Here is a 25,061-nt window from a genome sequence, read left to right on the forward strand (position 1 = left end):
TTTCCAACCATTGGGACCGAAACCAACAAAAAGAAAAAATACAGAAAAGGCTGCAGAGGTGGCAGGAACAAGAATAAAAACAAAACGAAGATGCTAGGGGGAAACTATACTATCACCCCAAAATCCAAAGCTTCAGGTATCTTCAACCTTTCCTCTTACAACCTAACCAAGCACGAAATCTCTCTGTTAAAAAAGGGTCTATCCTTTTGTCCAATCTCTAAAATAAATGAGTTTGATCTTTTTTTGGACCTGAACAAATTCGTCAAGAAGCTGACGATAAAAAGACATTTCAAGCCGATGAGAAAAGTCAACATCCTTTAGGTATACCATCTGGTCTCAAGCCCCCATCAAACTTCTATCCAATACACCATAAAGGACCTTTGACACCTTTTACGCGATCGTATCTGATGAATTCCACAAAATCAACATGAAAGGACCAAAAAAAATCAAATTTTTAAAACCATATGAAAAATCAGCTTTAAAAAAACTCCAAGATAATAAAGGTATTGTTATTCGCAATGCAGATAAGGGGGGGGAGGTATAGTCATACAGAATAAGGAAGACTATATCAAGGAAGCCGAATATCCGGCATCGAATATTATATCCCCCTTGAAATGCATCCCTCTCAAGAAGATAAAAAGGAGTTCGAGTCCCTCGTCAAATCAGCAGCAGACGTACTGGGGAAGAAAGAATGTGAATATATAATGGTCTCAGATTCCACACTTGCAACGTATTATAATCTCCTGAAAATCCATAAGAGCCTCAAAAATCCCACAGGAAGACCCATCATTTCAGGTGTTTTATCAATTACTCGCAATCTTTCGCATTATATAGACATCTTTTTGCAAAAATATGTAACGAATCTTAAGTCGCACCTCAAAGACTCCACCTCTCTTATAAAAGAATTGAAAAACATCAGATGGGAATCTTCATACCACTGGCTTACTCTAGACATGTCAGCATTGTACTCAAACATTCCCCATGACTTGGGAATCCAATGCGTATCAGAATTCCTAAGTAAAGATCAGACAATGCCAGTACAGCAGAAGAATTTCATCCTAGATGGCATCAAATATATTCTGACACATAATACGTTCCAATTTCAAGATAGAATGTACAAACAAATACGGGGTACAGCAATGGGAACTAGGTTTGCCCCGAGTTATGCGAACCTCTTCATGGGGAGCTTTGAAGAATTCCACATCTACCAAACCTATTTTTGGGACAATAACCTTATTTTTTTTCCAAAGATATATTGATGATTTGATCTTTATTTGGAAGGGAGACATCACCACCATTGAAAAGTTCATCACACACCTTAATAAGAACCAGTGGGGAATATCATTTACAGGAACCCACCACAAAAATTGAACCGAGTATCTCGACCTTGAGATATTCACAGAAGGGAGCGAAATCCTCACTTGCACCTATTTTAAGACCGTCGACAGCAACAGCTATCTAGATTTCAGAAGCACCCACTATAGAAAGTGGAAAAACAATATCCCATTCAATCAGTTCCAGAGAGTGAGACGCAATTGTACCCGAGAGATAGACTTTGAGGAACAAAGTAAAACCCTTATAACAAGATTCAGTGAAAAAGCATACCCAAGCGGGGTAGTAAAGGAAGCCAAGGAATGAGCATCCAACCTGACTCAGTGGGAATGCCTGGAACCTAAATTGTGTTCAAAGAGAAAGAGAGATGGAGTTAAATATGAACTTCACCACCACATATAACCAGGATCATGACCGGATTAGAACAATCCTCATAAAAAATTGGTATCTGTTGAAAAAGGACCCAATACTCACCTCAATCATCCCAAAAGTACCTCGCCTCACATACAGAAGGGCACGGACTCTAAAGAATATTCTAGCACCAAGTAAGTTGAAAAAGTCAGAGACCGGAACTTAAAACACCAGTATACCCCAACAATTGGGGAGCAAAAAATGGGGCCATCCGAGGTGTTAATGCTGTAAGACCATCTGTCAGAAGACTACATTCAATAACACTAAAGAAGTGGAATATTTTCAAATACAAAGCATTTTGGATTGCAATTCAACTCGCGTCATCTACATCCTGGAGTGCCCGTGTGGCCTACAGTACGTGGGTAGGACCACACAAACACTTAGAAACAGACTAAATAAACATCGGTCTAATGTAAAAAAAAAAAAAAAACTGTTTCAAAAGCATAGTGTTTCCAGGTACGCAGCAAATACGCATGGGGGACTCTTCTCAGGGTTCAATATTACACCCATAGAACAGATTCCAGTCCACCAAAGGAAAAATGTGCAGTGCATTAAGCGCTGCGAAATGTACTGGATACACAATATGAACACATTTTGTCTAAATTAGGCTTTTGAAATTAACCTCTAAGCCATAGCAGCTAATTTAGTCTATCCTAGCTATATTGTATTATACATACAAAAACCTCTCTTCCACGTTCAGTCCTGAAACAATAATACTAAACATACTGTCTTCTATATAAATAAACTTCATTATCCCTTAATAATTTTTTATGACAAATATACAATCTTAGTCCGCATGGAATCCTCATACACATTTTTTATGATAAGAATCCGTCCATATAGATAAAAATGCTGATTTATATAAGCTAATTATTTAGTTTCCCTGTATAGCTACACTCCAGCCATAATGCCTTTGTGTATTAATGTATTATATTATCCACGATAAAGACATTTTTTGCCCATATTGTATCCCCTATAACACTTTCCATGATGTGCATTCCTTCCATACAGATGATAATGCTGATCTATATAAGTTAATCCCATTTAGTTGCCCAATCACACCTCTACCAAGGCCTTTTCACCCTCTGGTGAAGCTCCTTCTTCTTTGAAACAGGCGCTCCTAAATGAATTCCCTCGCAGTCTTCCAATCTCCATAGTAACACGGGTCAGGTGACCTATCCAGGTAAATATGAGAGTCGGAGCTTCCAGCGAGAGCGCAAACAGCGTCTCTTGTTTTACAGCAACTAAGTCACGTGGTCGCAATATACAGCGACCACGTGAACCCGCACATGGTTACGCATACTAACCAGAAGCACTAGGGCGTCTATCTTTCCCTAGTTACCAGGTCAAATAGTCGCACCAAGCAGCGACCAAATGACCGGAAGGGCCTTCCTTTTTTTCTTTTCCTTGTATCACTGAACCAGCGTCCTCTGCTCCCTAGCAACTGGGACACGTGACCGCACTAGCGATCACGTGATCCCCACTGAGCCAGCCGTATAATCTATCTACATCTCATATAGAAATAAGCATATTTGAATATAAGCCATATGAATTACGGCGTATTCGATCTTTATGTGTTTTAATCTTGCTATAGGATTGATTACTTCGAATGTGAATATGTTTTAATGATATGCAAATGAGGGGACATCCTGGGGCATCACCACTCCCACTGGGCTGTCCAGGGATGCTCCTTTTGGCATTTTTTTAGGGTATAAATACCTGTTCTACATGTTTTTTTGTTTATCAAGTCATTTTGACCTAATGAAGGGGCTCTAGACCCCCGAAACGCATTGTTTTATATTGGCAAAAAAGAATAATCGCTTAAGAAGAAGCTCCTGTATTCTTCATCCAAGTGTCCTGGTAAGGTGTTACTGCGCCAACCTGCGTCCTGCTATTTATACTTTACTAAGTCCATGCCCGACTGCAGGAAAGCCAAAAGTCGGGGCAAATAAAAGCGAAAGGGAGACAGCTGTCGCCGCTCGCACCAACTAAAGTAGGACTTCCAGGTTCGGTGGTAGATTCTGGTAGACGACGGCTTCCTGGCCCGAATCATGGTCTGGACCACCGCATCTGAAAAACCACGAGCCTTCAGTACAGCGGCTTCAACAGCCATGCCGTTAAATGTAGCGACCCTAAATTCGGGTGGAAGATCGGCCCCTGCGACAGCAGGTCCTCCCGAAGAGGAAGACGCCAAGGTTCGTTGGTGAGAAGGGCGACTAGGGACACGTGCCACACCCTGCGCGGCCAATCTGAGGCCACGAGAATGACGGGCAGTCCCTCGGACCTGATCTTCCGGAGGAGACGTGGAATGAGAGGAAGAGGCGGGAACACGTAGTGTAACCATGGGGTCCCTGGACCGTGCGACGAAGTCCTCGACCTTGTTGTTGAAGCATGAGATCCACATCCGGTCGCCCCACATTTTGCAGATGGCCCGAAAGACCTGCAGGTGAAGAGCCCACTCGCCGGGATCGAGACTCCTCCGGCTGAGAAAGTCTGAGATCCAGTTGTCGACGCCGGGTATGTGAACTGCCGACAGTGCCGGAAAATGTTTCTCCGCCCAGCTGAAAATCAGCGCCGTCTCAGGCATGACTGCTGGGCTCCGAGTGCTGCCCTGGTGATTGATGTACGCCACCGCCGTGGAGTTGTCGGACTGAACCCGCACCTGACCACCCCTTAGATGGTCGGCCCAATGTCGCAGAGAGAGCGGAATCACCCTCAACTACAGAACATTGATTGGAAGTGAGCGTTCCTCGCGTGACCATACTCTTTGAAGAGAGAGATTTTTCAACAGTACCCCACCCCCCCACCCCCTGAGGCTTGCGTCCGTTGTTAACACCTTCCAACGGAGAGGGAGGAACAAGCGACCTGACGTCAACATCGGAGAGACCATCCACCATCTGAGGGCCTGGCGCACTGGGGCAAGGTGACGCATTGGCTGATCTAAGGAGGCTGGGGAACGATCCCATCTGGACAGAATGGCTCGCTGAAGCGTTCTGGTATGGAATTGAAAATAGGGAACTGCTTCGAAGGCAGAGACCATGTGCCCAGGATCCTTCATGCAACGACGTATGGGAATGTGAGCTGGCCGCAACAAGGGGAGAATCTGAAGACTGAGAGCGGATAGTTTTTACGGAGGCAAGAACACCTTGGCGTGACAAGTGTCCAGTACCATGCACAGATAGGTTAACCGCTGTGATGGATAAAGACAAGACTTCTGCCATCCAAAGCACTCCAGAACAATGCTCAAGCTGTCCGCCGTCCCCTGGAACCACTGACCCTTCACCAGGATGTCGTCTAAATAAGGGATCGCCACAATCCCTCTGGCATGGAGCAGGACCATGACTGCCACCAGAACCTTCGTAAAGACCCTGGGAGCCTTGGCCAAGCCGAACGGGAGGGCTACACACTGGTAGTGAAATGGACCCACTGCGAACCGGAGAAACCTCTGATGACTGACTAATTTGGGCACGTGAAGATAAGCGTCCTTGATGTCTATCGAGGACAGGTACTCCCCCTGTTCCATGGACGCAATGACCGACCTCAGTGCCTCTGTCCGGAATCTGCGGACGCAAAGGAAACGGTTGAGCGCCTTGAGGTCCAGAACGGGACGGTCCGTCCCCTCTTTTTTGGGAACCACAAAGAGATTGGAGTCAAACCCCTGAAAATGGTCTTGCGCAGGAACCGGAACAATCGCACCTTGCTGCAGCAGCGTGCGAATTGCCAGAAAAAAAGAGGCTGCGGGAGAGGCCGGAGGAGACGACTGAAAAAACGGGACGGAGGGGAAGACTTGAAATCTGAGACGTGAGCCAGCCAAACATGCCGAAACACATGAAGCCGGCCGCTCACCCGAACGGAGGGCGCCGGAAGCCGTCTGTCATGCATTGGAGCCCTTAGGGTTAAAGGACTTGGAGCCCTGTTGACGGGAACCCCAGGAAGGGCACGGCTTGAAGTAAAGTTTGCGCTTCTGATCCGTGGCCAAGTTGTCGGACGCCCTCTTGAGGCTGGAAAAACTCCTAAAGGCACGAAAAAAAGGCTTCCGCTTTTTTGCCCTATTAGACCGGCCCCCTGCTCTTACCATCTGTAGTGTCCGAAATGATCTCATCCAGGTGCTTAACAAAAAGTCTGCTGCCGGTAAAGGGAAGGGCCGTCAGGGTCTGCTTTGAAGCATTATCTGCTCCTCACTCGCCCACCCTGGCTTTGGAATAAAAGACTAAAAGAAAGAACAAGGATTCCTGAGTGATCACTGTTCGTGTCTGAGACTCTACTGGCGATCCAGGCGCAGGAGGTGTGATGTGGGTGTCTTGAGCTTTATCCCACATTACCCTCCTGGGTGAAGTGAGTCACTAAAATTTTGATTTTATACCTTCATTTTATATTTGTCTATTATCGCCATTTTGATTTTGTTTTTACTACCATTTACCTATCATATACCAACCAACTGTAATATCTGGTGAGTGTGTTCACATTGCCACGCAGCTTTTGCGCACCTAAAAACATAAGCCTCTACCTTTGGGTTTTACACCACCATAACCCTAGACACTAGGGATTCTGGCGCCTCTCTGTGGTCCTTTTTTGCGTCTCCGCGCAACCCCACTGTTTTCAGACATAATGACACCTCTGGCACCCCAATGAGGAAAAGGGGAAGGTTAGGCCCTGTAAGAAGGGACAAACAACACTTACCCAGCCTGTGTCCCTCCAAGCAGAAAGCCAGTCCGTCAGCGTCCCGCCAGGTGCTTTAAATACAAAAGTGGGCAGAGCCCACTCTCCCTCTGCTTCAGCTTCGGCATGGGAGCGAGGAATCCACATGCCCAGCCCCCAAAATGACGTTGGCCCTACAGTGCCGGCCGTCTGCTGATCAGTCAGTGACAGAGTGCGTCAGAAGCTCATGAATATGAGGACCCACAAACATGTGCACTGGACTGAGTGGATTCCGGCACTGAATTTGCTCTAATATGTCAGCGGCAGGGTGCGAAGAGAGCTGGAAGCTCATGAATATGAGGACTCCGGCACTTTACTTGCGCTATATCTTCTCAGTACTGATTTTAGCAAACAACTGGGGCAATACCCAGCATTAAACTCCGGTCCTCTGTCACCACTTTCTTCTGCCTTCTGCCACTGCCCTATGTAGCCAAAGAAGCACAAAATTTATACGATTATTTGTGATTTTACACCGCTTTTGACACTGGGAATTTAGCTGCGGTAAACTAAGTTAATTAGGAGCATACCAGATTTATCAGCTGAGACTTTTTAAAGGCAGTCTGTCACCTCCCGAAGCACAATTAATGATGGCCTATCATCAATATCTGATTGATCAGCTGTTTGACGAGGAGGTGGGCCTCCATGTGAGCGCAGCTTCCTGGTCTTTACACTACACATCGTCTCCTCTGGAGCGTTGGCATAGTGTAATTATAAGTATTAACTTCATTCAAGTGCACTGCCGAAAACTTCTGCGACTATGGGCAGTGTAATGAACAGGAAGCGGTGCTCACATGGAGCGCTGCCTCCTCGTCAAACAGCTGACCGCAACCGGCGGGGGTGTCGGACCACCGCTGATCAGATATTGATTACCTATCCTGACGATAGGTCATCTATATGTATGTACTTGCCGGATAGTACTGCTTGCACTCCTCAGGATCGCTCATTTCTATGTTGATACCTAACTCTGCCATCCCAGTGTTCCTGCGCAGCGTCACTTGAGTACATTGACAGGACATTTACACTAGCGCTCAAAATGGACAGGATGTCCTGGGTGTAATTTCAGCAGCATTTTGCGGCCCAGTGGGGGAACGTAGGTGAGTATCAGCATAATAATTTGTGATCCAGACTCCTACAAGCAATACTAGTTATATCGTGCTGCACTTAATTGCGATGCCTGGGTTTAGTGACTGTTTTCTGACAAATCCGTGGATTAGAGGGATGATAAATCTCCCTCTTTGTGCCTGATGTATTCTTTCAGCACTCTCTATTTTTGTGTGGTTTTGGCTACTGGGAGTACAGCCCTCTAGCTGGGATATGCTTCCCTTACATAGGGCGCATCCTTTTATAGAACATAAGCGGCCAGATATCAAGATACAAAATATCCAGAAAGGTGCAAGATCCACGCTGATTACTCCAAAACAAACCACAAGCACCACGTAAATTATATCAAAATAAGCTTTATTTTTAACACAATAATGTATAAAATGATATGTAAAATGTAATGATGGGAGGCTGCAAGCAGTAATCCAAAGGGAACACAAGAGGGCGCTGAGATATCAAGTCATTATAGTCGATAATAAACACCTAATAGACTCCTAATGCAGCAATGCAAAATGACTATAATAACTCCAGGCTTTGTCCTTTTACTACATAGTTTGGTGTTTATTATCGACTTGATATCTCAGCGCCCTCTTGTGGCTTGCAGCCTCCTTTCATGAAATTTGACATATATATATTTATACTTTTTTTGTGTTATAAATAAAGCTTATTTTGATATTATTTACGAGGTGCTTGTTGTTTGTTTGTTTTGGGGTAATCACTTTTTTATGGTGTTAATTCCCCCATTAATGTGGACACGTTCGATATTAAGTGCACGTGTCATGTTCGTGGTCACTGTTAGAATATTTCTAGAGGGTTATTTAGATGAACATTTGGAATAAGTCTACTGCAAACTAACACAGTTCTGACTTGTGACATTGGCAGTATATTAGGGGTAATGTCTATTTTAACCATCCCTTGTGCTACAGGAGGGGAGAATGTGATCAGCTCGTCCGTGTTGTCCGAGAAGGAGAAAAGAAAACCGCCCACACCGAATATTGCCCCAAAACCTTCAGCCAGTGCCGATCTGTTTGATGATGATGACGTTATCTTTGGAGCAGCTCCAACCCCACCTTCAGGTATACATCTCCTCTGTGGACTGCTAACCAGTTCTTTTTGATAAGGAAACAAGTTTTTTTTCCATGTAAACCAGGTACAGTGTGTGTGTGTGTATGTAAAATTAAAATTTGTTGGGTTGAAATGGATTCCACCATTTTTATTTATTGTGGCAAAAGTGACGCGTTAACTTTATTTGGCGAGTTAGTATAACCAGAGAGCCACCAAGTTTATATAGTGTTTATGTTTGACAAAAAAAAAATAATAATTAGAAAATATTGCTGTGCATCGCCATATTAAGACACCCATATCTTTTTGACTTTTCTGTCGATCGAGCTGTGTGAGGGTTAGGCTACTTTCACACTGGTGTTTCTGGGTCCGCCTGTGAGATCCGTGTCAGGGCTCTCACAAGCGGCCCAAAACAGATCAGTTCAGCCCCAATGCATTCTGAATGGATAAGGATCAGTTTGCCTCCGTTCAGCCTCCATTCCACTCTGCAGCTTGCAGCGTTTTGGTGTCCGTCTGATGAAACTGAGCCAAACTGATCCGTCCTGACTTACAATGTAAGTCAATGGGGACGGATCAGTTTTCACTGACACAATATGGTGCAATTGAAAACGGATCCGCCTCCCATTGACTTTCAGTGTAAGTCAAAACGGATCAGTTTGCATTATCATGAACATTTTTTGGGGTTCATGGTAATGCAAACTGATCCGTTCTGAACGGATACAAGCGTTTGTATTATAGGTGCGGATCCGTCTGTGCAGATACCAGACGGGATCCGTCTGGTATCTGCACAGACGGATCCGCACCTATAACACTCTAACGCAGGTGTGAAAGTAGCCTTAGTTGTTTTTTTATATTTTTTTTGGCTGTAGTTTTTATTAGTATCCTTTAGGGGTGAAAACTATTATTTTAGCATTTTTTTATTTGCATTTCTTTGGGAGGTGAGATGATTTAATAGATGAAATGAGATTTTTTTAATAAATGGGTAAAAGGGTGTTTTTAAATGTATATAAATAATTGTATATATTCAAAAAACTGCATTGATTTATTTTTTATTTATTTCCCTGAAGGCTGTTCACATGGTGGATGTTGATGCTGTCAAAATCCACCATGTACTTAATGGCCGTTACTGCCTGGGTCATTCACTCTGAATGCCGTGGACCCACTCACGGCTTAGCTCCATTGATTGGAGCTAAACCACAAACGGACACCCACCGTGGCGTCCGCCGGACACTGCACCAGGAAGGGACATGTCCCTTCTTGGCACGGTCTCAACATTAGGGCTCATTCACATGACCATATATTGTTTCCGTTCCGTGTTTTTTTTTTTATTTAATTTTTTTGCGGACCGTATGCGGAACCATTCATTTCAAGTTACTCCGTGTGCATTCCGTTTCCGTATATCCGTATTTCCGTTCCGCAAAAAAATAGAACATGTCCTATTATTGCCCGCATTACCGACAAGGATAGGACTGTTCTATCAAGGGCCAGCTGTTCCGTTCCGCAAAATACGGAATGCACACAGATGTCATCCGTATTTTTTGCGGATCCAATTTTTGCGGACCACAAAATACATACGGTCATGCGAAGGAGCCCTTAAACTTCTGGCCGGCTAACTGCAGCGCTGCCTCCAATTTGAAAGCAATGAGAGACAGACACCAAACGGCCATTGCCGGAATTTTAGCATGGTGTCTGCGCCAAAATTCCAATCGCAAACTCTGCCATGTGAACGGGCTCTTAGGGGGACTTTAATTGGTTGTACTCTACACTGCAATACTTCTGTACTGCAGTGTATGGTGATTTCCTAAACATCCTGTTACACCCTGTTAGAGCAGTCAGCTGGCAAGCCTGGGGGCTTTGCTAGGCCCTGGTTATCATATCAACCTCTTGAGTCCACACCATACACACCGTGCTGTCCTTGTGATGTATGTGTACATCAAATGTCGCGAAGGATGTCAAATTGGTCATAAAATAGAGTTGTCAGTAACTATTAACATTTGAATTTTGTGTTCTTTTTTTTTTTTTTATAGGAAAAGCCAAGCCGGCCTCAGATCTGTTTGCTGATGAAGATGACTTATTTGATAACCGCAGTTCAATCAGTTCTGCAGCAGTTAAATCAAAAGAGACCGAGGCGTCGACACACAAGACACTGGAGAAAAAGGTGAGGATGTCCACATGTTACACACACATTGCCAGTAAATGTCCTTTTAGCATAGTGGGCACAATGGTGTGTGTAGCCAGAAGATAAACCAATCCCAAGGCCAGGATCCCATTCCCTCACTCACTGATTAACCCTTTCTACCCCGGGCCAGTTTTCACCTTTCTGCCCAGGACATTTTTTGCAAATCTGACGTGTCAATTTATGTGTGCAATAGCTTTGGAACACTTTTATTTATCCAAGCCATTCTTTATTATTATTATTATTTATTATTAAAGCGCCATTCATTCCATAGCGCTGTACATATAATAAGGGGTACACATACATAATACAGACAATTGCACTAATCATAAACAAGACGAGTTACAAACTGGTACAGAAGGAGAGAGGGCCCTGCCCGTTAGGGCTTACAATCTACATGGTATGGGAGAAGGACACAGTAGGTGAGGGTGAAGTTGGTCATGGCGGTATAGAGGCAGCAGGGTCACTGGTTTTAGGCTTGTCTGAAGAGGTGGGTTTTCAGGTTTCTTTTGAAGGATTCCACTGTCGGTGAGCGTCTGATATGTTGGGGTAGCGAGTTCCAGAGTGTGGGGGATGTACGGGAGAAATCTTGGAGGTGATAAGAGGAGAGAAGGAGGTCTTGTGAGGATCGGAGATTGCGTGTGGGGATGTATCGAGAAAGTAGCTCAGAGATATAGGGTGGGGACAGGTTGTGGACGGCCTTGTATGTATTTGTTAGTATTTTGAACTGAATTCGCCGGGCAATGGGGAGCCAGTGAAGGGATTGGCAGAGGGGAGAGGCAGAGGAGTAACAGGGTGAGAGGTGGATTAGTCGGGCAGCAGAGTTGAGGATAGATTGGAGGGGTGCGAGAGTGCTAGATGGAAGGCCACAGAGGAGAGTGTTGCAGTAGTCTAGGCGGGAGATGATGAGGGCATGTACAAGCCTTTTCGCAAATTCTAAGTTAAGGAAAGTGCGGATGGGGGAGATGTTTTTGAGTTGGAGGCGGCAGGTGGTGGAAAGGGCTTGGATGTGCAGTCGGAAGGAGAGGGCAGAATCCAAGGTCACTCCAAGGCAGCGGACTTGGTTGACCGGGGAGAGTGTGCAGCCATTGATCGTGATAGATAGGTCTGTTGGGGGGGTTGAGCAAGATGGGGGAAAGATGATGATGATGATGAATTCTGTTTTATCCATGTTAAGTTTTAGAAAGCGAGAGGAGAAGAAGGATGATATAGAACAGGGATGCTCAACCTGCGGCCCTCCAGCTGTTGTAAAACTACAACTCCCACCATGCCCTTCTGTAGGCTGAAAGCTGTAGGCTGTCCGGGAATGATGGGAGTTGTAGTTTTGCAACAGCTGGAGGGCCGCAGGTTGAGCATGCCTGATATAGAAGATAGACATTGTGGGATTCTGGATAGTAAGGTGGTGATGTCTGGACCAGAGAGGTAGATTTGTGTGTTGTCAGCATAAGATCGATACTGAAAGCCATGGGACTCTATGAGAGAAGAGCAGGGGTCCTAGGACAGAGCCTTGCGGGACACCAACACAGAGGGAATGAGACGAGGAGGTGGTGCGAGAGTGGGAGACGCTAAACGTCATGTCTGTGAGGTATGATGTGATCCAGGAGAGGGCCAGGTCAGTGATGCCAAGAGTGAAATTTTTTTCTCGTGACACATTGTACTTCATGATAGTCATAAATTTGAGTCAATATATTTCACCTTTATTTATGAAAAAATCCCAAATTTACCCAAAATTTTGAAAAATTCACAATTTTTTAAATTTTTATTTCTGCTTTTAAAACGGAAAGTGATACCTCATAAAATATTTAATACTTAACATTTCCCATATGTCTATTTATGTTGACATCATTTTGTAAATTTAATTTAATTAAATTTTTTTAGGACGTTAGAAACCTTAGAAGTTTAGAAGCAATTCTTAAAATTTTTAAGAACATTTCCAAAACCCACTTTTTAAGGTTCAGTTCTGAAGTCACTTTGTGGGGCTTACATAGTAGAAACCCCCCATAAATGACACAATTGTAGAAACTGCACCTCAAGTTACTCAAAACTGATTTTACAAACTTTGTTAACCCTTTAGGTGTTCCACAAGAATTAAAGGAAAATGGAGATGAAATTTCTAAATTTCACTTTTTTAGCAGATTTTCCATTTTAATCCATTTTTTTTTCATCAAAGGTTAACAGCCAAACAAAACTCAATATTTATTACCCTGATTCTGCGGTTTACAGAAACACCCCACATGTGGTTGTAAACTGATGTAAGGGCACACGGCAGGGCACATGGTTTGTGGAAGGCAGATTTTGCTGGACTGGTTTTTAGATGCCATGTCCCATTTGCAGCCCCCCTGATGCACCCTTACAGTAGAAACTCCCAAAAATTGACCCCATTTTGAAAACTAGGGGATAAACCAGTTTTATTAGTACTGTTTTTGGGTACATATGATTTTTTGATCATTCATTATTATACTTTATGGGGCAGGGTGACCAAAAAATTGTTAATTTTGGCCCTTTTTTTTTTTTATTTTTTTTTTTACAGCGTTCACCTGAGGGGTTAGGTCATGTGATATTTGTATAGAGCAGATAGTTACGGACGTGGCAATACCTAATATGTATACTTTTTCTTATTTAAGTTTTACACAATAATAGCATTTTTGAAACCAAAAAATGTTTTAGTGTCTCCATGTTCTGAGAGCTATAGTTTTTTAATTTTTTTTGAGCGATTTTCTTATGTAGGGTCTCATTTTTTGCAGGATGAGGTGACTGTTTTATTGGTACCATTTTGAGGGACATATCCCTTTTTGATCGCTTGGTGTTTCACTTTTTGTGATGTAAGGTGACAAAAATGGCATTTTTTGACACAGTTTTTATTTAATTTTCTTTAATGGTGTTTATCGGACGGTGTGGCTCATGTGATATATTTATAGAGCCGGTCGTTACGGATGCGGCAATACCTAGTATGTGTGTTTTTCCTTTTTTTTTTTTTTCTATTTTTTTATTATGAAATCTGGGGAAAGGGGTGTTTTTTTACTTTTTTTTTTTTTACTTGAAACTTTATTTTATTTTTTATTAAAAACACTTTTTTTTACTTTTTAAACTTTTTTTCTGTCCCACTCTGGGACTTCTGCAATGCATTACAATACATCTGTATTGTAATGCATTGCCTGTTAGTGTATTACTCAGTGTAATACACTAACAGGTTGCCTAGGAGACCAAGCCTGAGGCTGGATCTCCTCGGCACCCGTAGAAGGCAGGTCCCAATGCCGTGCAAGGCATTGGGCAGTCTCTGCACGGCATCGGGCTGCCTTGTCACCCATTGGGTCCCCGCCACAGCGGCACGGGGACTCGATGGGCTTCCTCACCCGCAGCAAACCCCTTCTATGTCGCGGTCAGCTATCAGGGATTGCTGGACCCCTGCAGTGATCAGGCGTGCACCGCTTCGGTGCCCGCCCGATCACCATGACGTACTACTACGTCAAAATGCGGGAAGTCACTGACTTCCATGACGTAATAGTACGTCACATGTCTGGAAGGGGTCAACTGTTATGTGGGGGAAGGGAAGTGACAATTAGTGAAATGCGTTTAGTTGTCCCTTTTTTTAATTCCTGTGCACAAGGCAAGAGAATGAAGCTTTACGGTTACCCATCGAGCTTTGTTCATTAGTGAATCTACTCTTTATGTTCAAAAACGTATTTATTGGTATAATAGCAAGATGGCTGACCTGTACGAAGCATGTAAATAATAACATAAATGAACATAGGTCTCCAATAGCATTAGATAATGTCAAATATAGTTTGAAGAAGTATGAAGTAACAGAACATAGTATATATCGATCAGTAGGAACCTAGCCTACATCATGAGTTACATGAATAAAGCAGTACAGAAAACAATGGCCTCAACTCTCGCGACTCTCCCAGTCCGAAAATATAAGGGACAAGCGGGTGGGGGGGAATCGAGCAGTCAAGTCTTCCATGTACTAAAGCAGATATTTAGAGAGATAGGAAATACTGTAAGTTAGAAGAATTGGCACAGATTAACCAGGGATTCCATATTTTTGAGCATCATTCCCTGGTATCATTTAACCACTTCACGACTGCCCATTGACTATAAACATCCTTGGGCTGGTCGTTTATCTCTGAATGGACGTTCTGGAACGTCCATTCAGAGATGGCAGCTGCACGCTAATCGTGACAGCAGGGCACCCCAGAGAGAAGGCAGGGACTGTTCCTCGGTGTCCCTGCCTTCTAGATGGCTGTATATACATGTGACCGCCAGGGCCGAGATAGTGCAGGAGCTGTCGGGTCTTCCACAGACCTCGATCAGCTCTGCACTTAGGCTGTACAGCGCAGTATTCTGCTGTACAGCCTCTCTGGGGGGTCGTATTTCCCCTGTAACTGGGGCTACTATCTCAGACCCAATTACAGGAGAAATCAATAGTTAAAAAAAATGAAGATAAATGTTCCCAGAGGTCTTGCATGACCTTATGGGGGACACAAAGTGTAAAATAAAAAAATTAAGTGTTTTCCAAAAAAAAAAAATCCCCCAAATCCGTTATTTAAAAAATAGAAGAAAAAAAATAAAATAGACATATTTGGTATCACCGCATCCGCAACAACCGGCTCTATGATAATATCATATGATCTACCCAATCAGATGAACGCCGTAAAAAAAATACAAAAAATATACATTGCGCTGAAACAGATTTTCTCGCTCATATCATTGGGGGACACAGGACCGTGGGTATAGCTTGCTGCTGCCACTAGGAGGCGACACTAGGCTGAAAGCTGTTAGCTCCTCCCCTGCAGGCTAATCCCCCTCCAGCCTGGAGAGAGCATATCAGTTTTTAGCTTGGTGTCGTAGGAGGCAGACCTCCCTGCTTTGCAGGGTGGCGTTTTTATTTTATCTTTTGATTTTATTATTTTTATCTTTAATTCACAGACTACTGGAAGGGGGCACAGGGTCGCCTGCGTCCCTGTATCCCCGGGAGGCTGGCCGGTGTATCTAAGTCACCGCCTTGCCTCCCCCAAGAAGGCAAAGTGGACCAGGGCAGCCTCTCTCCCCTGCTTCCCCCCAGCAAGAGGGCCACCCTCTCTTCAGCCCTTCTCTGCCCGGACCCCTGTCGCATGGTGCCAGCGGTCATAGGGTGGCCCTGCTGGTGTTGCATCATAGGGTGAAGAACACAGATGAAGACAGGTAAGTAATCTGCTTCATCCCCCTAGCTGCAGGAGAACCTCCTCCATCTTCCACCTCCCCACCCGCCCGTCCGTCAGCCCGATCTCCGGCCTCACTGCTCTCGCCGCACGGCCGCTCTGCGGCATATCGGGTCTATTTATTAGAGGCAGCGGCATAGCACAAGGGCGCGCTTATGCGCCGGGGGGAACGTATTGCAGATTGGGGCGCCGGGCATTACCTTTCAGCCGCAGCGGTTCCAGTACCGCTGCGGTCAGGGCCGGACATGGGGAACATAGGCATTCTGACCTCACTTCAGCATTAGGCTGCCGTTCCCGGGCTGGAAGGGGGCGTGGCTTGCCGTTCCCGAGCTGGGAGGAGGCGTGGCTTGCCGGTCCCGGGCTGGGAGGGGGCGTGGCTTATTCTCCCGCCCTGATTCAGCTTCCTAATTCTTCCTCGGCGCTGCGTGGGTAGGACACAGGACCTGGGACCTCCATACTGGTAGGCAATCGATACCCCCATCCAGCAGGAGATTTGACCATGTCTGACCCGGCCACTGACCCCCACCAGGCACCCTGTAGGACCACTTACTATGCCTGCTCCTTATGTTCGGAGAAATTCCCTCGTGGTCAGTCACTATCACTGTGCTCTGCATGTCAGAAACCTGCACAGAGCCATCCCCCTAGGGCACAACAGCCCACAGAAGCCCTGGAGCTGCCTGTCCAGGGGGAACCAGACTGGGCAAGGTCCCTGTCACGGGCAGTGGAAGACCTCTCAAAAATCTCCCTTTCCACCCTTTCATTGCTGGGTCGTTTGGTAGAGAAATCACCACCGGCGCAACTCGCACAGTCGCATAGCGCACAAACCAGAGGCAGACTTCCTAGTAAGCGCCCCAGAGCAGGCACCCGTTCCTCCTCTGACGCCTCAGCATCCCCCCCTGCTCCTGGATCCCATTCACAGGCGTCCTCCCTTTTAGGCGACGCACTGTCAGAAGGAGAGCTTGGGGATTCGGATGCAGATATGGATCCGGAGCACTCTTCTCAGATTGCATCCATGGTGGATAGCCTGATATCGGCAATAAGGGACACCTTCCAGGTTCAGGAGGACCTTCCCTCCCCTAGCCAACAAGGGGTGTCATTTCTGCGTACGAAGCAGAACCCCAAATCGTTCCCATTACACGACGATTTTTCTATCGTTGTCACGAAGGCTTGGGACCAGCCAGGTTTGCGTTTCATTATTCCGAAACGCCTAGACCTACTCTACCCTTTTCCACGCGAGTCCATGGACAAATGGTCCTCCCCACCGGTTGCTCGCTTGGCAAAATTCACTACCATCCCGGTGGCGGATGGCTCGTCCCTCCAGGATCCAGTGGACCGCCGCATAGAGTCACTCTCTAAGTCGATCTTTACGGCGAGCGGTTCGGCATTGCTGCCGATTTTCGCCTCTGCCTGGGTAGCCAAAGCAGTTTCGGAGTGGTCCCTCCGTTTGAACCAGGACATAGCGTCCGACCTCCCTCCCGCTGAACTTCAATCGTCAGCGCTCCAAATTTCTCAGGCAGGGAAATATCTCTGTGAAGCGGCTCTGGATGCTGGGACTATGATCGCCCGTTCCTCAGCTCTCGCCACTTCCATCCGCTTGGAGTTGTGGCTCAAGGCCTGGAAAGCCGGTTCCTCATCTAAGCGCTCCCTGTTGAGGCTTCCGTTCTCAGGGTCTCGGCTATTTGGGTCCAAATTAGATGAGATTATTTCGGAGGCTACGGGTGGAAAAAGCACCCATCTGCCCCAACCCAGGGCAAAGCGGCCTTTTCAGTCCAGAACTTCATCTTCTCGCTTTCAGTCCTTTCGCCGCTTTTCGGGCACCCGTTCAGCACCCACCTCAGCGGCGGGGCCGCCCAATCAGGATCGGCGGAAAGGACCGTCCTTTAAGCCCCAGCAGGCCTGGCGTCCGCAGCCTCGCACAGCCCCAGGTAAGCAGCCTTCAGCATGAAGGTTTGTCCCCACCTGTCGTCTTCTCCTGTTTCAGGAGATTTGGCACGCCCATATTCCGGACGCATGGGCGCTCAAGGTTGTCTCCTCGGGCTACAAAATAGAGTTCAGGTCTCTTCCCCCCAACCGCTTCTTCCTCTCCCAGCCCTCCAGGGATCCCATCCGGGCCGCGGCTCTTTTGCACGCAGTCCAGTCACTTCTCTCACGGAGGGTGATTTCCCCTGTTCCCTTGGAGGAGCGGTTTACGGGTTTTTATTCCAACCTGTTTGTGGTCCCCAAAAAGGAGGGCGATGTGAGGCCAGTGCTGGACCTAAAACTGTTGAACCGTTATCTGCGGGTTCAAAGGTTCAGGATGGAGTCCCTCCGTTCCGTGGTTGCTTCACTGGTGAAAGGGGAGCACATGGTGTCCTTAGACATCCAGGATGCATATCTCCACATCCCCATCGCCACAGCCCACCAACGGTTCCTTCGATTTGCCGTCCAGGCAGCTCATTACCAGTTCGTCGCTCTGCCGTTCGGTCTGGCGACGGCTCCGCGAGTATTTACAAAAGTTCTTGCCCCTCTTCTGGGGATTCTGCGGTCCAGAGGCATTACTCTTCTCCCGTATCTGGACGACATCTTAATCAAGGCACCTACAGCGGCTCAATGCGAAGAGAGTCTTCAGATTACGATGAGCACCCTCACTCGCTTCGGGTGGATAATCAACCTGAGGAAGTCATGCCTGTCTCCCACCACTCAGATCAGATTCTTGGGCATGACACTGGACTCCGAGGCTGCCGTGGTGCGTCTACCACTGGACAAGAGATCGGACATTCAGAGGACGGTGCGTCTGCTCATTCAGCGCCGCAGGGTGTCGATTCGCAGCTGCATGCGAGTACTGGGCCTGATGGTGGCCTCCTTCGAGGCGATTCCATTCGCCCAGTTCCACACCAGGGATTTTCAGAGGCTCATTTTGTCCTCCTGGGACAAGTCCCGGGATTCTCTGGACCTCAGGATCTCTCTGTCCCACCCAGTGCGCGCGGCTCTTGGCTGGTGGATGGTACCGGACCACCTGTCCTCGGGGAAGTCCTTCCTCCCAGTGTCATGGACGGTGGTCACGACCGACGCCAGCCTCCGCGGCTGGGGAGGGGTCTTCGGTACCCGGACAGCCCAAGGCGTTTGGTCTCCGTCGGAGTCCAAACTACCTATCAATATACTGGAGCTCCGGGCCATCTACCTCTCCCTCTGCCATTGGACCCCCGGTCAGGATACAGTCGGACAACGCCACAGCGGTTGCCTATATCAACCACCAAGGGGGGACTCGCAGCGGGGCGGTGATGAACGAGGCCGCAAGGATTCTGCAGTGGGCGGAAGCCCATGTTCCGGTGATCTCGGCTATATTCATCCCGGGTGTGGACAATTGGACAGCGGACTTCCTCAGCCGAACGACGGTGGACTCGGGGGAGTGGTCTCTCCATCCGGAGGTGTTCGAGGACCTTTGTCTCCGGTGGGGACGCCCGGAAGTGGATCTGATGGCGTCCAGGCTAAATCACAAACTCCCGTGCTTTCTGTCTCGCGCAAGAGATCCGATGGCGTACGACGTGGACGCCCTCGTGGCTCCGTGGGACAACTTTACGTTTCTGTACGTGTTCCCTCCGTTACCGCTCCTACCTCGGATCCTACGCAGAATCAGGATGGAGGGCATTCAGACGCTTCTGATCGCCCCAGACTGGCCTCGTCGAGCTTGGTACTCAGAGCTCATTCTTCTTCTGGGAGACGTGCCGTGGCCCCTTCCACTCAGGCCCGACCTGCTCTCACAGGGCCCAGTCTTCCACCAGGGTTTAAATACGCTACATTTAACGGCGTGGCTATTGAAACCTTCCTGTTGAAGCAAAGAGGTTTCTCTGATGCGGTTGTTCGCACGATGATTAGGGCTAGGAAGCCCTCCTCCGCCAAGATCTATTATCGGACGTGGAAATCTTTCCTCAAATTCTGTGAGGACAGGGATCTTCCTCCCAGGCAGTTTTCCCTCCCTACGGTGCTGGCTTTCCTTCAGGCGGGTTTAGAGCTGGGACTAGCTCTGAGTTCGCTGAAAGGTCAGGTTTCTGCTCTTTCCATTTTTTTCAGGCGTACACTGGCGGTGTTCGGTCCGGTCAAGACTTTCATACAGGGAGTGGCTCACACCGCAGTCCCTTATCGGCCACCGTTGCATTCCTGGGACCTGAATCTGGTGCTGGTAGCGCTCCAGTCCGAGCCATTTGAACCTCTGCGATCAGTCTCCCTTCGCATGCTTTCATGGAAGGTTGCGTTTCTGGTTGCAATTACCTCCATCCGGCGGGTGTCGGAACTGGCGGCTCTCTCGTCCAAAGAGCCCTTCTTGGTGTTTCATCAAGACAAGGTAGTACTCCGGACAGTGCCGTCCTTCCTGCCGAAGGTGGTGTCGGCGTTTCATGTTAATGAGGACATTGTTCTGCCCTCTTTTTGCCCTGAGCCTTCTCATCCTAGGGAGGTGGCTCTCCACCGTCTGGATGTGGTACGGGCCTTGCGGATCTACCTGGCAGTGGTGGCCCCTTTATACGTACGGACTCCCTGTTCGTAATCTCGGAAGGTCCTCGTAAAGGTTTGGCAGCCTCGAAGGTGACGATTGCTCGGTGGATTAGATCGGCCATTGCAGAGGCCTACCGCTCTAAGGGCAAGGTTCCTCCTCCCGGTATCACGGCTCACTCTACCAGGGCGGTCGGGGCTTCTTGGGCTCACCTTCACCACGCTTCGGCGTCTCAATTGTGTAAGGCAGCGACTTGGTCCTCTTTACACAGCTTCACGAAATTTTACAGAGTGCATTCTTTCGCCTCGGCGGGTGCTGCTCTTGGCCGCAGAGTTTTGCTGGCCGCAGTGTAGTGTTTTACCGGAGGGAGTTGGCTTTGTTCTGGGCCAGTGGTTGTTTCCCGCCCCGGGGACTGCTTTAGGACGTCCCACGGTCCTGTGTCCCCCAGTGATATGAGCGAGAAAACAAGATTTTTGTGAACTCACCTGTAAAATCTCTTTCTCGCTTTATTCATTGGGGGACACAGCACCCACCCATTTTTTCTTTTATTATGAGGCCAGTTGGTCCGAGTTGCCGGTTGGGGCTGGTGTCCGGTTTGGTTTTTTTGTTGGGCAGTGGTCCTTACTGGTTGTGTTTTGTTTCGGTACTGTTTCTCCTACTGCTGAAGCACAAACTGATATGCTCTCTCCAGGCTGGAGGGGGTATAGCCTGCAGGGGAGGAGCTAACAGCTTTCAGCCTAGTGTCGCCTCCTAGTGGCAGCAGCAAGCTATACCCACGGTCCTGTGTCCCCCAATGAATAAATCGAGAAAGAGATTTTACAGGTGAGTTCACAAAAATCTCGTTTTCTCACTCATATTATTGGGGGACACAGGACCATGGGTATAGCTGCTGCTGCCACTAGGAGGCGACACTAGGCTGAAAACTGTTAGCTCCTCCTCCACCAGATATACCCCCTCCGGCTAGGAGAGAGCGCTCAGTTTTTAGCTTAGTGTCGTAGGAGACAGACCCCCTGATTGCAGGGTGGCTGTTATGTTCTTTTTTATTTTTCTCTTTCTTTTCAGGACATGGGGGTCCAGAGCCGCAGCGGGGCTCTGCATCCCCGGGAGGCTGACTGGTGATGGATATTCCACCGCTCTGCCTCCCACAAGAAGAAAGAGTGGACCAGGTCAGCTTGTCTCTCCTGCTCCCCCCAGCCATAGGGCCACCTATTCCTGCCCTTCACTCCAGTCCCTGTCACTTGTGCCAGGGACTGAAGAGGTGGCCCTGCTGGTCTGTGTTAGAAGGGTGAAAACCACAGATGAAGACCGGTAAGTATGTCTCTCTGTGTTTGTATGTCTGGCACTGCGAGGGTTAAGCGCATCGGAGGAGCGGGGGAGCATTAGCACCAGCCTTCCTACCAAGACGGCAGCTGGAGGGGGCGATGGCACTGTTAGGGTAAATGGCCGCGCGGGAGCGACTCTGCTCCTGCGGCCTCTACTTGTAATCAGGATAAGGTGGTGCTTCGCCCGGTTCCTGCCTTTTTGCCCAAGGTCATTTCAGCTTTCCACATCAATGAGGACATTGTATTGCCTTCCTTTTGTCCTCGGCCCTCCCACCCGAGGGAGGTGTTGTTGCACCGTTTGGATGTGGTGCGGGCTCTGCGGATTTACCTGTCCACTGTGGCCCCCTTTCGGCGTACGGATGCTTTGTTCGTCATTCCGGAGGCTTCTCAGAAGGGGTTGGCAGCCTCGAAGGTGACGAACGCGCGGTGGATCCGTTCCGCTATTTTGGAATGTTACCGTGTCCGGGACAAGGATCCTCCCCCGGGGATTACGGCCCACTCTACCAGGGCGCTTGGGTCCTCCTGGGCTCACTTCCACCAAGCGTCGGCGGCTCAGTTGTGTAAAGCCGCGACTTGGCCGTCACTTCACACTTTTGCAAAGTTTTACCAGGTTCACACTCTTGCTTCTGCGGACGCAGCTCTGGGCCGCCTGGTCTTGCAGGCCGCGGTGTGATGCCTGTCACGAGGTGCTCGTGTTTTCTTCACATTGTTTGATTTCCCTCCCCAGGGACTGCTTTAGGACGTCCCATGGTCCTGTGTCCCCCAATCATATGAGCGAGAAAATGAGATTTTGTGAAACTCATCTGTAAAATCTGTTTCTCGCTTGATTCATTGGGGGACACAGAACCCACCCCGTGTTCTAAGGCTACTTTCACACTTGCGTTTGGGGTTCCGCTTGTGAGATCCGTTTGAGGGCTCTCACAAGCGGCCCCGAACTGATCCGTTCATCCCCAATGCATTCTGAATGGATAAGGATCCGCTCAGAATGCATCAGTTTGGCTCCGTTCCGCCTCCATTCCGCTCTGGAGGCGGACACCAAAACGCAGCTTGCAGCGTTTTGGTGTCCGCCTGGCCGTGCGGAGCCAAACGGATCCGTCCTGACTTACAATGCAAGTCAATGGGGACGGATCCGTTTGACGTTGACACAATATGGTGCAATTGCAAACGGATCCGTTCCCCATTGACTTTCAATGTAAAGTCAGGAGTCCCTATTAATATACCATCAGATCTGAGTTTTCTCCAATCCGATGGTATATTTTAACTTGAAGCGTCCCCATCACCATGAGTTAGATCGTGAAAAATCAGATCCGACAGTATATTCTAACACAGAAGCGTTCCCATAGTGATGGGGATGCTTCAAGTTAGAATATACTAAGAACTGTGGACATAACGGCCCCCTGCTGCCTGGCAGCACCTGATCTCTTACAGGGGGCTGTGATCCGCACAATTAAAACATAATATCAATCAATCAAAAAGTACCCCAAAATGGTAGCAATAAAAACGTCACCTCGTCCCGTAAAAACAAGCCCTCACACAAGACTATAACCAGAAAAATAAAATAATATGGCTCTAAGAAAATGGCAACACAAAAACATGATTTTTTTTCTAAAAATGTTTTTATTGTATAAAACGCAAAAAAAGCTAGACATATTTGGTATCGCTGCGTCCGTAATGACCGGATCTATAAAAATATCACATGATCTACCCCATCAAGTGGACAGTGTGGAAAATAAAAAAAAATTGAAAATTGACACCAAACAGCTTTTTTGTGACTTCACCTCCCAAAAATGAGATAAAAAGCAACCAGAAAGCCAAATGTACGCCAAAATGGTGCCAATAAAAACTACAGTTTGTCTCGCACAAAATAAGCCCTCACGCAGCTCATTCAACAAAAAATAAAAAAAAGTTATTGCTCTTAAAAACCGTGACCGAAAATTCCATGTTAGAAAATCCAGAAGCTGCTCCTTCCCTTCTGAGCCCTGGCGTATCCCCAAATAACAGTTTACGACCACAATTGGGGTGTTACTGTATTCAGGAGAAAGTGGGTAGTAAATTGGGATGGGGGGGGGAGATATTCTCCTGTTATCTTTTGTAGAAAAGAAAGTTTGGGCCTAAAGCACCAGTTTCTTGTTAAAAAAAAAAAATATCTTTTTTCAAAAAATTTCATTTTTCATTTTCACACCCAAGTATTAAAAATTCTATGAAACAACTGATAGCATGAAGAAGAAAGCACCGCGGCACTCGCCACTGGTCACAAAGTTGCTGTTTGCAGTTTATTTTTCAGATACACATCGTGGACGCGGACAGGACACAGGTGAATGAACAGGCTACAGCTGTTTCGCGCTGTGTTGCGCTTTGTCAAGCCTCCTGTGACGTGAAGGGGGAGGGGGCAAGAAATACCCTCATCTCATGCACGTCACTGGTTACAATTAAAGTGATATAAAAAAACGTGTGCTAAAACCAATCAAATGAAAACAGCTAAGTCATTCTTGTCATTCAACCCTAGAGGGCCCATGGCTTGTGTTTTGATCATCCATGCAGGAGAATGCGTTTTCTGTCCCCTCTCATGGGGGTGTGGACCACTTCAATACCCGCACATTTCAAAATTTCACTGTTCCCCGCATGTTCATTATGTATATGCTCAATTAATCTAGTTGCTCCATTTCTGGTAATAATAGATTTTTTGTGTTCCCTAAAACGTACATATAGGCACCTGTGTGTCTTTCCAATGTAAAATCTCCCGCATGGGCACAAAATCGCATACACAACATATTGGGTCTTACAGTGTATACGGTAAATTGTTTGACTACATGTCCCAGCTGCAGATACTTCTGTTTGTGTACATGTGTGCACATAGAGCAGTGTCCACATGCGAAGTTTCCTCTGGGAGCACTCCTGTCCAGCCAGTTATCAACTGGACGGGGGAGGTTGCTCCTGACAACGGCATCCCCTATAGTCTTACTTCTGCGGAAACTGACAATGGGAGGATTGTCTACCATGGCTGCCAGGGAGGGATCCCTCTGCAGCATCTGCCAGTTATTCAAGATCACTGTTTTGATGTTTAGTGGAAGCCATTGGGGAAAAGTCGAATGTGAACACCACTCTACGCTGGCCATCATTATTTTGTTGTCTCCTCTTTTTCTTTTTTGTGTGGATGTCCCTACCCAGAACCTTCCTCTTGTGCAAGCACTTCCCATATGCGTTGTCTACTATCTTCTCCGGGTAACCCCTCTGTAAAAATCGTCTCTTCATGTCTCCACATTGCTCTTTAAACTCAGTGTCATCTTTCA

General features: G+C 47.2%; 1 protein-coding gene across 3 annotated transcripts in view; it reads left to right on the top strand.

Annotated features, from left to right (window-relative positions):
• LOC121006119 (WASH complex subunit 2A-like) overlaps positions 1 to 25,061 on the top strand; it is a 131,883-nt gene that overhangs the window by 52,873 nt on the left and 53,949 nt on the right. For all 3 annotated transcript variants that reach the window (XM_040439047.1, XM_040439049.1, XM_040439048.1), the window contains exons 14-15: positions 8,469 to 8,618; positions 10,632 to 10,762. In XM_040439047.1, coding sequence (XP_040294981.1) covers positions 8,469 to 8,618; positions 10,632 to 10,762 — 281 coding nt within the window. The remainder of the gene's footprint in view (positions 1 to 8,468; positions 8,619 to 10,631; positions 10,763 to 25,061) is intronic.

The sequence above is a fragment of the Bufo bufo genome, chromosome 6 (genome assembly GCF_905171765.1).
Source record: "Bufo bufo chromosome 6, aBufBuf1.1, whole genome shotgun sequence".
Classification (NCBI taxonomy): domain Eukaryota; kingdom Metazoa; phylum Chordata; class Amphibia; order Anura; family Bufonidae; genus Bufo; species Bufo bufo.